At 38.8% G+C, this 12,698-nt stretch overlaps 1 protein-coding gene across 1 annotated transcript; it reads right to left on the bottom strand.

Annotated features, from left to right (window-relative positions):
* Positions 1-4,069: 4,069 nt before the first annotated feature.
* On the bottom strand, positions 4,070-10,710 carry LOC128020912 (dapper homolog 3). Its single transcript, XM_052607712.1, has 3 exons — positions 10,103-10,710; positions 7,131-7,221; positions 4,070-5,875 (listed from the first exon to the last, which is right to left on the bottom strand). Exons 1-3 carry the CDS (start codon positions 10,307-10,309, stop codon positions 4,848-4,850), a joined length of 1,326 nt encoding a protein of 441 aa, XP_052463672.1. The 5' UTR covers positions 10,310-10,710; the 3' UTR covers positions 4,070-4,847.
* Between the last annotated feature and the right edge of the window lie 1,988 nt (positions 10,711-12,698).

Here is a 12,698-nt window from a genome sequence, read left to right as displayed (position 1 = left end):
ACTACCTGTTGACTTGCTCTTTGGATTAACGGCAGCAGAAGGGACTAACAACCATAAGGAATACGTAAAGAGATGGAGGCAAGGAATGCAGGAAGCTTTTGAGATTGCCAAAGAGAACAGCAAGAAGACCGCAGAAAGGAACAAAAGGAACCATGAGGGTAAAGTAAAGAGCTCAGTGCTGCACCCAGGAGATCGTGTTCTGGTACGAAATCTCACACCCAGAGGAGGTACAGGAAAGCTTCGCAATCACTGGGAAGACGAGATACATACAGTTATCCGTCGAGTGGGAGAAGAAGGCCCTGTTTATGAAGTCAAACCGGAACGAGGGAAGGGAAGATCAAGGGTTCTACACCGAAACCTCTTGCTACCATGTGATTACCTGCCAGTGAAAATGGAGCTCAGCACACTACCAAAGACAAAGAGAAAAGTGGATAAACCTACCTCTGTAGAAAGGGATGATTCTAGTTCAGAGGAAGACGATGAAGGATGTAGCCAGTGGTACTTACCTGCGGTCTCATCTCAGCAACCTGTGGAAGGAAACAGTGAGTTAGCAAGTGGAAAATTACCAGTTATCTGGCCCAGTGAACCTGAAAAGGAAGGGGAAGAAATTGGTCAAGAGGTCATGAAGGAGCATGAAACAGAAGTTCAAATGGAAAACACGGAGATACCTCAACAGGAAGCTGATGTGATGGAGGAGGAACAACTTGGAGAAAAAGCTGACGATACAGCAGATGAACATCGAGTCCTGTGGGAAAATAACAGTGAAGACGAACTGGAGTGTAGATTGCCTAAGAGAGAGAGGAGACCACCAAAGACATTCACTTATGATTACCTGGGTACCCCTGCATGCTATAGTGTAGAGCATATGAACACAATGGCGTGTCAGCCCACACAATATGAGATGCAGAACATGACTCAGTGGACTTACCCAGCACCACAGTATCAGCCAGTATACTTTTACAATACAGAGACTCAGAAGATATTGCAGCAGCTCCGTGTCCTGTGTCTTTTATTGACTCTTTTTCTCCCCTAATCAGGTATGATATGAGTAAATCGTAGGGAAAATACACTTTATATAAGTCAAGGCTGTGAAAAATGGCAAGTGTCATTGTTTGAAGTGTATTCATTGTGTATATATCTATGTCTAAAAGTTCGGTTCAAGTTTCCCGCGTCTGTATCACATGTACAACTAGTGAATGCTAAACTGATGGCAGAGACTATGCGGTCATAGAAATGTGAAAGCAGAGTGAATTAATAACATATTGGTGTTTTTGAGAACTAATTTAACAAGTTAAGTTACAGGTGGCAATGCTTAAAGGAAAGGAATCTGTTGGTTCATAAGAGAAAGTGTAATATATGTTCATGCTAATGGTGTGTAAAGAGATAATTAGTTTTGCTGACATGCTATGATTCCTGAGGTAATTTAAGAAGTTTAAAAGAGTTGAAGATATGGTAGACGGCACATATGTCTAAATGTTGAGTATCACATGAGAATATTGTATGTAATATGCAGTACGTATTATTAACATGCATTGAGATTCAAGTTTCTATTGAAATTATTTGTTTAACTTATGGAAACAGTATCTGTTGAGAAGCTATATCTGTGATTAATTCTATATTTTTTTTCTGTATATTGTTTTTATCTAAAAGAGATATGTTGTTATACTTTTCACTGATATGAGAATGCAGAAATATTTGCATTAATGTGAGACAATACAGAGACTCAGAAGATATTGCAGCAGCTCCGTGTCCTGTGTCTTTTATTGACTCTTTTTCTCCCCTAATCAGGCGGTTAGGGTACTACACGAGCACAGAGGCAGTCGAACACAAGAACACTTTCCTCCTTGTGTAAGTGTTAAATAAGAGTCAGATGGTGTCTGTGTTCACTGTGTCCTGACAGAATCCCAGCACACACACGATAACGAGAGAAGAGTTCAGCAAATTAACTAATAACTCAACAGCACTGAGCGGTTCCTCCGTCAGAATGAGTCGAGATGTAGACTAAACATCTGATGACTGCAGACGCTCACATTCCTGAAGAACACGCTTAACCCTTCCAGTACATGAGAGCTGACCTCTGACCCTCAGCCACTGCTAACAGGGAACATTCCCATAATGTTAGGAGAAAACATGCTTATGACATTAATATCTGATATACGCTCTCTGAATGCTGAGAGCGAATTTTTTAATGTCAAAGGAAACATCAATGTGTTTATATATATATATATTAATTCATCTAAAGGTTCAAAATTTTTATTTTTTATTCTTGGTTATGTGAATGTTTCATTTGATCATTTTCCAAACATTATGGAAATGTTACTTTTGAATGTTCTGTGAAAGTCATAAAATAATTAGAAACATTGAACGAAAATGTTTCAGCGCAAAGTTTTTTGAGAGCAGAAAATCTTTCTTCTGAATGTTCCCGGAATGTTCCGAATGTCTAGTTGTTTTTAAACGTTTCTTAGATTTGCACATAGTATGGGAACACTTTCATCGTTTTGGAACATTATGAGAATCTTATATTTGAATGTTCTCTGAAAGTTCTGAATCGAGTAACGCCAGAAAAGAGAGGTAGGTGAACATCCAGCTAAAATGGTTTAGATATAAAATGTTTAAATAATGTTTTGGTGCTAGTGTTTTAAAAATCTTATTGAAGAGCAGATCAATTTGAACAAATGTTCCTTAATGTTACCGGAAGAATGTTTGCTCCTGACTTTGAGAAAACCTTGTTAGCTGGCATTCAGGGAGAATGTGATCAGGACACACACACACACACACACACACACACTGCAGGAACAGTAAGAGCAGTATGGAAGCATGTGATTGGCTCAGATCCAGGTCTGTGGTATGTCCATCATTGTGTGTGTGTGTGTGTGTGTGTGTGTGTGTGTGTGTGTGTGAGTGTGCGTGAGTGTGTGTGTGTGTGTGTGTGTGTGTGTGTGGGCAGGAGCAGAGGTTGCTGATGTTCTGGAGCTCTGGACAGTCTCAGCAGCGTGGTGAACAGAAACAGGTCAGATGTGCAGCTGAAGAACGTCTCGTCTGAGAGATCACGTCTCCTCTGATGGAGTCCAGACGTGCTGCAGGAGCGGCTAACACTCCTCTTTCTCCTCTCGCTCCCTCGTCTTCCTCTCCGGCTCTCACAGGAAATGCTCCAGGATCTTGGCCCTGAAGGGAACATGCCTCTGTAACCACCTCCAGACGGAGCAACACACACACACACACACACAAGGAAAATGACTTAAGATATTAAGTCTTGTATTCTGAAATCTTTTGCTTAAAACAAGAACAAATATCTGTCAGTGGAGTCAATAAATAATGGTGTTTTCCTAAAACTAAAATAAACATGTACTAAAATTATATATGTATATTTCTGCTAGTTTCCAGGAAAACATTTCTCATTTTTATTTAGTTTAAGATGAAGTACTAAAATAATAAACTGAAACTAAAACTTAAAAACTTTATATATATTAAACACTCAAACACAACAAATGCATCAAAGCATTAACTAAAATTAAAATTAAAGATAAAATCAAAGACTGTATTCGGGGCAATGTCACCTAGTAAAGATAAACTACATTAATAATTAATACATTTAATGTCACTATTTTCACAAATTCATGTTTGAGACGTTGACATTATAATTTTTCAAAAACGTGCACTTTTAAACCCTTTTTCAAAAGTTTGTGTTTTCATGCCCCAAACCAATGCAAATGCACGGGTTTTCAGTTTTTAGTTGAAACGGTGTGTTGTAAACGCCTCTACACTAGCTGAGCTCCCTGCGTCTGTCCCTGTCCCACACTCACACACACACACACACACACAAACTCATTAACTCTCACTCAAACACACACACTCAAACACACACTCAGACACACATACTCAGTCACACACACACACACACACACACACACACACTCACACTCACTCTCAGTCACTTACACTCATGTACATTCTCTCTCTCTTTCGCTCTCTCTCTCTCTCTCTCTCTCTCTCTCTCTCTCACACACACACACACACACACACCGAGCAGAAGAGAGATGCTGGTGATGGAAGGACTCAGTCTGATCTTGCAGGTGTTTATTCAAAGATTACATTCATAAATACAAGCAACATTTACATGTATTTACAAGTGTTTGGTCTGGCTTCATCTGTGCAGGTGCTGTGTGTGAAGACAATAAGAGTGAATCTGCAGAGCCGTGTTGAGTTTCTCTCAGTCGGGCAAACACTAAATCACCTCGATCTCATGATGAACATCACTGTACAGAGTTAAAACACACAGGACGTTCAACAGCGATCTCAGCTGGGACGACAGGAAGAGCAATTCAAAGAAAATCAACACAGAGTCCCACACAAACAGACCAGATCTCCAGAAATAAAGATCCAGTGAGCTTCATAGTGTTGAGCTCCATCTGAAGATTTTGGGGTAAATTAGGTCATTCTGGGGGACAAAATAAGCTAAAAATTTATGTAATAATTTAGAATTTATATAATAATTAATATTATTTTATATAACAGTTGTATACGATTAATTGTATGAGAGTACAAATAATGATATTATTTACTAATATTTATGGTTGTTTTATTATATAAAATAATATTAAATAAAAATAATTATTATTTTATAAATAATTTTTTAAAAATTAAAATCAAAATATTTTCTTTGATTTCAAACCCTAAACCATAGAGCTTTTATTTTGGAGGAAAACCAGAGGGAAATTCTCTTTCGTTTCATGTTAAACATCAAATACGGAATACAAAATGTCTTTGAATTTGGTTCCATTTAAATTCTAGTTCTCTAATTTCTACTCCATCCTCCGCTTCTGTCTCTCCGCTGGAGCTCGTGTCGTTCATACGGTGGTCATGACTTTGAGTGATCCGCTCCTGAACCTCAGGATCTTCTTCTTGAGCGCGTGCGACGCTTTGATCTTCACGAAGGCTTTGGGCTGCGGTGGGTGTGGTGGAGAGGGCGGGGCCAGCTGTGGGCGGAGCTGCTGAGGCCAGACCAATCGGCTGCTCTCGTCAGAGTCGCAGGACAGTGATCTGGAGCCGGGGGAGTCTGCCTCGGTCAGACTGGACTCTGAGTCTCCGGCGTCCTGCAGCTGATGATGAAGATGGGTGTAGATGCCAGGTCTACGGGAGCGTCTGATTGGCTGTTCAGGAGGCGTCTCGGCTTCGTCCTGACTCAGTTCTAGCGTGGAGCGCCAGCGGCGGTGACCCGAGCCGCGGCGTGTTTTAGGAGGAGCGCTGCGCACCGCGTCCCGCTCCACTGTGTTGTATTTGGACTCTCGCAGGCTGTTCTCGGACGGAGCGCGACAGGCTTTCCGTCCGGGCTTCTTCGGCGCGATCTTGTTCTCTGTGAAGCGGCACTTCTTCGCTGCGGCTCTCGACTGAGAGGACGTGGGTTTTGGAGAGGCGTGGGTCCGGTGGGTCCGGTGTGTCCGGTGCACGGCGGCTTGTGCTGGGATGTACTGTGCATTCACTAGCTCCTCAGATGAGGGCGAGCGCTTGGGCTGGTGGAAGTGCTGAAGAGATTCGGCTTCGCTGCTGCTGGAGCGGATCCCAGCTAGCGCCGGTCTGGGAGAGAGGACGGAGCAGGCCTCGTCCCTCGCGTGTCTCTCGTCTGGGACGTGCGGCGGATCTTTGTGGCTAGGGCTGGTGTGTCTGACCACAGTCACGCTGGTGCGGGGTTTAGTGGGTCTAGAGGGAGGCGAGCGGCGCTGGATCAGGCCGAGGATGTACGCCTCTGTGCGCTGCGCCTGTCTGGAGTCGTCTTCGCTGGGATGCCAGATCCACGTCTCGTCTTCAGGGACACCCTCCAGCAGACAGGGCTTGTGGAGAGAACGTGTGCCCAGCTCACGGCCCACAAACACATCACCTACAGACAGAGGTAATGACGGTCAGCATGACTCAAGGAATCACTGTTCTGCCAAACTCAAGGGCTGCATCACACTGAACTGCATTTGCTTTGTAAAGAAGCTACTGATGTATGGTCAGGCCAGATTATTTTCATACACCAAGAAGTGCTTAACAAATTTAACTTAAGGTTAAAAATGGGTTAAACATTTGCTAATTTAAAGAAATTGATGACATATCTAGTTAACAATTTTATAAGCATATTGATTTAAATGTAATTAATTTAAGTAAATATTGTAAAACGTGTGAACAATCTTCTTGCTGTATGTGTTTTTCTTAATTCTCATTCATAAATAAACATTACATTACAAAAACAAAAATTATTGTGTGTGCAAGAACTCATGATAATAAGATAATACTATTAATGTTAACGACAGTCTGTGAGTGTGTGTGTGTGTGTGTCTGTTTGTGTGTGACTGACTGTGTGTGTGTGTGTGTGTTTGTGTGTGACTGACTGTGTGTGTGTGTGTGAGTTAGTGAGTGTGTGTGTGTCTGTTTGTGTGTGACTGACTGTGTGTGTGTGTGTGTGTTTGTGTGTGACTGACTGTGTGTGTGTGTGTGAGTTAGTGAGTGTGTGTGTGTGTGTCTGTTTGTGTGTGACTGACTGTGTGTGTGTGTGTGTGTGTGTGAGTTAGTGTGTGTGTGTGTGTGTTTGTGTGTGACTGACTGACTGTGTGTGTGTGTGTGTGTGTCTGTTTGTGTGTGACTGACTGTGTGTGTGTGTGTGTGTGAGTTAGTGTGTGTGTTTGTGTGTGACTGACTGTGTGTGTGTGTGTGTGTGTGTGTGTGTGTGTGTGAGTTAGTGAGTGTGTGTGTGTCTGTTTGTGTGTGACTGACTGTGTGTGTGTGAGTTAGTGAGTGTGTGTGTGTGTGTGTGTGTGTGGGTCTCTCAGTGAGCTGGACAGGGTGGATCTCAGGCTGCTCAGAGAAACCTGACAGAGAACACACACACTTTACACAGGGTATATGTTTATATATACATAAGCAGCATCATTGGTTCTGGAAGCATTTTCCCATTCATTTTTCTCACAGGGATTCAAAACTGTCTTCGTTTAAGAGTTATAAGCAATAAACCAAACCAACCACTATTCTTTCATTAGTAGGACTGTCAAAAATCAACTCCACTACGAAGAAAATGAATGGGATGTTTACATTGAAACCCAGCAGCATCACAGCAGCATCTCTAGAGGAGGTGATAATGTGAAGCGTAGCCGTACTGGTGTGGTCTCGGCGGTCAGTAGATCTGCTGTCCATCTTCAGTTCTCCCACCTGATGCTGCAGGATGTTGATCAGACTCCACGCTCCGTCCTGCAAACACCAACACACCAACACACACCTGCACATCAGCAGCGATCTAGAGCCGTGTGACTGGAATAAATCATGTTGGAAATATATTACTGTGCAGTAGAATGTGTGTGAAACTACTACTACTATTAATGATAAAATACTAAATGTTGTTTTTAAGGAATAATCACACAATATTGCTCCCATGTTTTAGTTTTAATAGTTAACACCCTTTGTTTGCCAAAAATAAAGCTTCTTTTGTTTTCATTTGATTAAACGATAAAATAAATTGCTGTTTTATGTCTTCATTTGATAACCAGAAAAATTTAAATAAACACACACACAAAAAAATTATATATATATATATATATATATATATATATATATATATATATATATATATATATATATATATATATATATATATTTTTTTTTTTTTTACTTTTACTATATTGATGTTAAATTATAAGTTTCATGATTTTAATTAAGTAGACATGCTTTGTGATTAATAAAAATAAATAAATAAATAAAAATAAAACACTTCAACCTGCCAAAATAAAAGTTTGGTTCAGCTTGAAGAAATGATGACAGAATAATAATAATAATAATAATAATATAATATATAATATAAAATAATAGTTTTTGTTAGGCAGCACTTTTTTCAAAAAATTCAAGTGTTTGAACTTAATTTTATAACATCTTAAAATATTAATTACACTTTTAAATGTTTAATGCATTCATTTGATTACCAATGTATTTGATTATAAATTTGTATTAAATCATAAAACACAGAATCCAGAAAAATTTTTACGCATAAAACAAGTTTCAGTTCAATTGATTATAAATCCACTTTAATTTCTCAAATTTAATTAATGCATAATTAAAAACCATTAAAAATATAATATAGAAAAATGAAAACTAAAACACGGAATTTGGAAAGTATGTCATAGGGCCCAAGAAAAATATATAATAATAATAAAAAATTGTAGGATTTACTTTAAAACAATTTTCACTCAGAGATTGCTTGTAGATTTGACAAATAATTACAAAAATATTATTATTACTTTGAAAGACATAATTACTTACTTGTAAAAACAACTCCAATAATCTGTTTTTATACTTTATTTATTCTAATTTTAAAAAATATATGTATTTTGTATAAATCACAGCATTTGTTATTTAGTAGTATTTTGTTATTCTGTGACCACCAACACATCATCTGGTTATAAACACATGATGTGATCAAATCAGTACAGAAGTGAGGTTTGTGGCGGTGTGTGTGTGTGTGTGTGTGTGTGTTTTCTTTCTCCTAACTTTAGGACAGATATCATTCCCACTGGACACACACACACACACACACACACACACGCATGTACTTACTGAGGAGCATGTAAGAATACTGTGTGTGTGTGTGTGTTTGTGTGTGTGTGTGTTTCTCCACACCCTCGTTTAGAACAGATCCCTCATCAAACACCATCAGGTCAATCTGTTCTTGAACTAAACCTCCATCCTTCAGCAGAACACGAGAGAGAGAGAGAGAGAGAGAGAGAGAGAGAGAGAGAGAGAGAGAGGGAGGGAGAGAGGGAGAGAGAGAGAGAGAGACAGAGAGTGAGAGAAAGAGAAAGAGGGAGGGAGAGAGGGAGAGAGAGAGAGAGAGAGAGAGAGAGAAAGAGAAAGAGGGAGGGAGAGAGAGAGAGAGAGAGAGAGAGAGAGAGAGAGAGAGAGAGAGAGAGAGAGAGAGAGAGAGAGAGAGGGAGGGAGAGAGGGAGAGAGAGAGAGAGAGAGACAGAGAGTGAGAGAAAGAGAAAGAGGGAGGGAGAGAGGGAGAGAGAGAGAGAGAGAGAGAGAGAGAGAGGGAGGGAGAGAGGGAGAGAGAGAGAGAGAGACAGAGAGTGAGAGAAAGAGAAAGAGGGAGGGAGAGAGGGAGAGAGAGAGAGAGAGAGAGAGAGAGAGAAAGAGAAAGAGGGAGGGAGAGAGAGAGAGAGAGAGAGAGAGAGAGAGAGAGAGAGAGAGAGAGAGAGAGGTTCTGTTCATCATTCAGTTCATCTCACTGCTCCAGAATCGCTCAGAACCGGTTTAGAGGCACTTTCTGGTTTCCACACTGAACCAGATCGATGAATGATGATGGTTTATTATTAATGTCTGTTTTTTTTGTGGAGGAGGAGACACACATAAACCTCTTTTCTGTGGGAAATTGAACGAAACACTTTCTCTGGTGTAATAAATCTCTGAAAACACACTTCTCATACATTTTAGTCTTCTGTGGGCCAATAAATCACGGAGGAATATGAAAGTTATACTGTAAACTTTTTTTCAAATTGAAGTTGCAAACAATAATTATTTTATGATGTGCTACTAAAAATACCATTTCAGTCTTTCTACTTCACAATTTAATATTTAGTTCACCATGTTACTAGATTTTGCTAATCAGCTGTGAAATTTACTAGTAATTTTTTTCTCATTTATTTCTTTAACAAAGAACATGTTTTTCTGAGGAAGGGGAAAGTTTCACTGTATAGAAAAAAATTTAAAAAATAAAAAATTCGAAGTTGTAAATAAATTAGAGATTACTGAAGTATGGTTCTACTTCAGAATTTCACCTTTTATTCAATTTTATTTGCATTTCTAAGTAATTATTTGCGAAAATTACTAGCAATTTCTAAGTAAAAAAAATTTCAAAACCAATTTTGTCGATGTATTCTCATATTCAGCTACAAACTTCAGTTTGAAAGACCAAAACAACTATTTCACCAATGATGAAGAGAACTGCTCTGCTGGAGAATATAAAGAGAAGTGACACTAAACCGTGCTATATTTACTAAGAAACACAATCAAACAATCTGAGACTGTTCTGCTTTTCGTGACTTGTGCATTATTCTGTGAAGATTCAATATCGTCGTCTCACCGGAGAGCTCGTGTCGTCGCTCGGCCGCTCGGCTCTTTCCGCCTCGGGTTCGGGTTCGGGCGCGTGCAGCGCGAGCGCGCCGGTGATCATCGCCTCGTGCCGTCGCTTGAGCAGCTCGAGCTCACAGATCCCCGCCAGACTAAGCTCGAGCAGCCGCTTCTGTCTCCCGCGCTCCGCCGCCGCCAGCGAGAACACACGGAACATCATTAACGATGACACATCTACACGCTTCAGCTTAAACTACACCGACAGCCGTTTCTAACGAAGTAACAGTGGTCTCCATGATAAACTCCTGTCGCTTTGAGAGAGTTAACGGCTCCGCTCCTCACAAAGTTATCTGCGGCTGGACTCCAGTTACACAGCTGTCAGAGACTCGGGTTGCCAGGTTCTCACAATAAAACCCGCCCAAGCGCTGAGGAAAACGAGCCCAAAACGTTAAAACGGAAAAATGAGTCGCGTTCCGATGGATAAAATACAAGGGTGTGTGTAAAATCCGCATTACAGTCGCTAAATAAAAAAAATCACTTTATTTGGGTCGAGTCAACATTGTTAATGTGACCCGATTACGCGGTAAAAACGAGGAATTGGCAACAGTGATTAGCATATTCCACTTTTTATTGGCTACGTTTAATATCTGTCTTAATATCTATTTTCTTTCCATTAATAAACTGAATGTTATGAATGTTTTAAAGACGAACAGTTTAATAAAGCTGAAAAATGTATTATATTATGCATGTAATTAATGCATAAGAGCAGTTTTGAGCTGATTTATGGCGTCAGAGCGCCACCTGCTGACCATCTGACAGAACTTTAATCAGCTCACATGGCCATTAATTAGATATTAATATATATTATATTAGATATATTAATAACCTCTATGTAAAAAAACATAGAATACCGTTCTTAGCAAATTCATTCAACACGTTATTAAATCATAATTCGTTTTTAAACACTTACAGGAACTTTCAGAGCTGATTTCAAAGTTACTGCGTTTATAAAACAACTCTATGAAAGACTCAGATCACATATCTAAAAATAAATCGCTATAGTAAAAGAGAAATAATAAAAGGAGTGAAGTTTTCTACTGTTCTGCTGTGTTTGGTCCTCACGCGCGTCTGACGCTCCGCGGCGCGTCTCCGCCCCACACACGCGTGTTTACAGCACTAAATTAATCATCTGTGCTAATTATTATACATTTACTTCATTGTCAGCTTCAGGTACTTCATTTATTATTGTTCAATGAACTGTTTGAAACAAAAAAAGGTTGTAATTCAGTGTCTCTGCAGGTGATTATAGATCAACAGCGCCACCTGCTATTGACACGCGGCTATTGATAGTGATGCTACAGTCAAAAATCATTAATAATTCAAACTTATCAAAATAAAATGTATAAAATAATGGTTTCTGTTTTATTTTACCTTTAAAATATCATTTATTTCTGTGATAAAAACCCCCCATAACCCATGACCAGTGTGTGTGTGTGTGTGTGTGTGTGATGTGTGTGACTGTGAGTGGCACTTACACACTAATCCCCACAATAATAAACATGTTAAATACTCATCTGCGGAGGAATATAATTTATATAGGAGGATATAATTTTATATGCAATATTATCTTTTCTTTTCATCATCATCTTTAAGAGTTCATGATATTTTCTGTTCAACTTTATTCTCAGTTGATAAATCTGAATCAGTCGTGAACATGCTCCAAATTCCCGATCTGAATCTAAACAATCAACAATACATCCTAAAAGAGTTGAATTTTTTGTTTAGAAAGAAAGAATCAATTTTTCTGACCCCACACTTTTGAACTCTAGTGTTTATTGTTAGAAAATACTTCTATTTTAAATAAATGCTCTTCTTTTTAACTTTTCATTCATCAAAGAATCCTGAAAGAAGTATCACAGTTTCAGCAGCACAACTCTGATAATAAATCACAATATTAGAATGATTTCTGAAGATCATGTGACACTGAAGACTGGAGTAATGATAATGAAAATCACAGCAATAAAATATATTTTAATGTATATTAAAATAGAAAAAAATTCTTTACTTCATAATAATATTTCACTTTTTCCCCTGTATCTTTGATCAAATAAATGCAGTTTTGATAAGGAAACTCCTGTAAAAAAACAAAAAAATAAATAAAAAGCATTCTGATACCAAACTCTGACCGGCGTGTGTGTGTGTGTGTGTGTGTGTGTGTGAGTGGCACTTACACACTAATCCCCACAATAATCAACATGTTAAATACTCATCTGAAGAGGAAACAATGTTGCATCATAATAAAAGGATGTGTGACGTACACTTTTCTGTAAACTGAGCCAAACATTTTTTCACTGATTTAAGGTAGAGTAAGAATATTTACTGTATTGCGCAAGTTAGTTCATATTTAGATATAATTTTATATGCAATATTACCTTTTCTTTCATCATCATCTTTAAGAGTTCATGATAATTTATGTTCAACTTTATTTCTCAGTTGATTAATTCATCCACAATTCATAAAACACAACACATGCAACTGAGGTACAAGAAGTATTGACTTCCAAAAGTCATTGAAATCAATTAAAAATCACATGGACAGGTTAAAAAAAA

This window comes from Carassius gibelio, chromosome A10 (assembly GCF_023724105.1).
Source record: "Carassius gibelio isolate Cgi1373 ecotype wild population from Czech Republic chromosome A10, carGib1.2-hapl.c, whole genome shotgun sequence".
Lineage (NCBI taxonomy): Eukaryota > Metazoa > Chordata > Actinopteri > Cypriniformes > Cyprinidae > Carassius > Carassius gibelio.
This window is presented reverse-complemented; position numbering and strand designations above follow the sequence as displayed.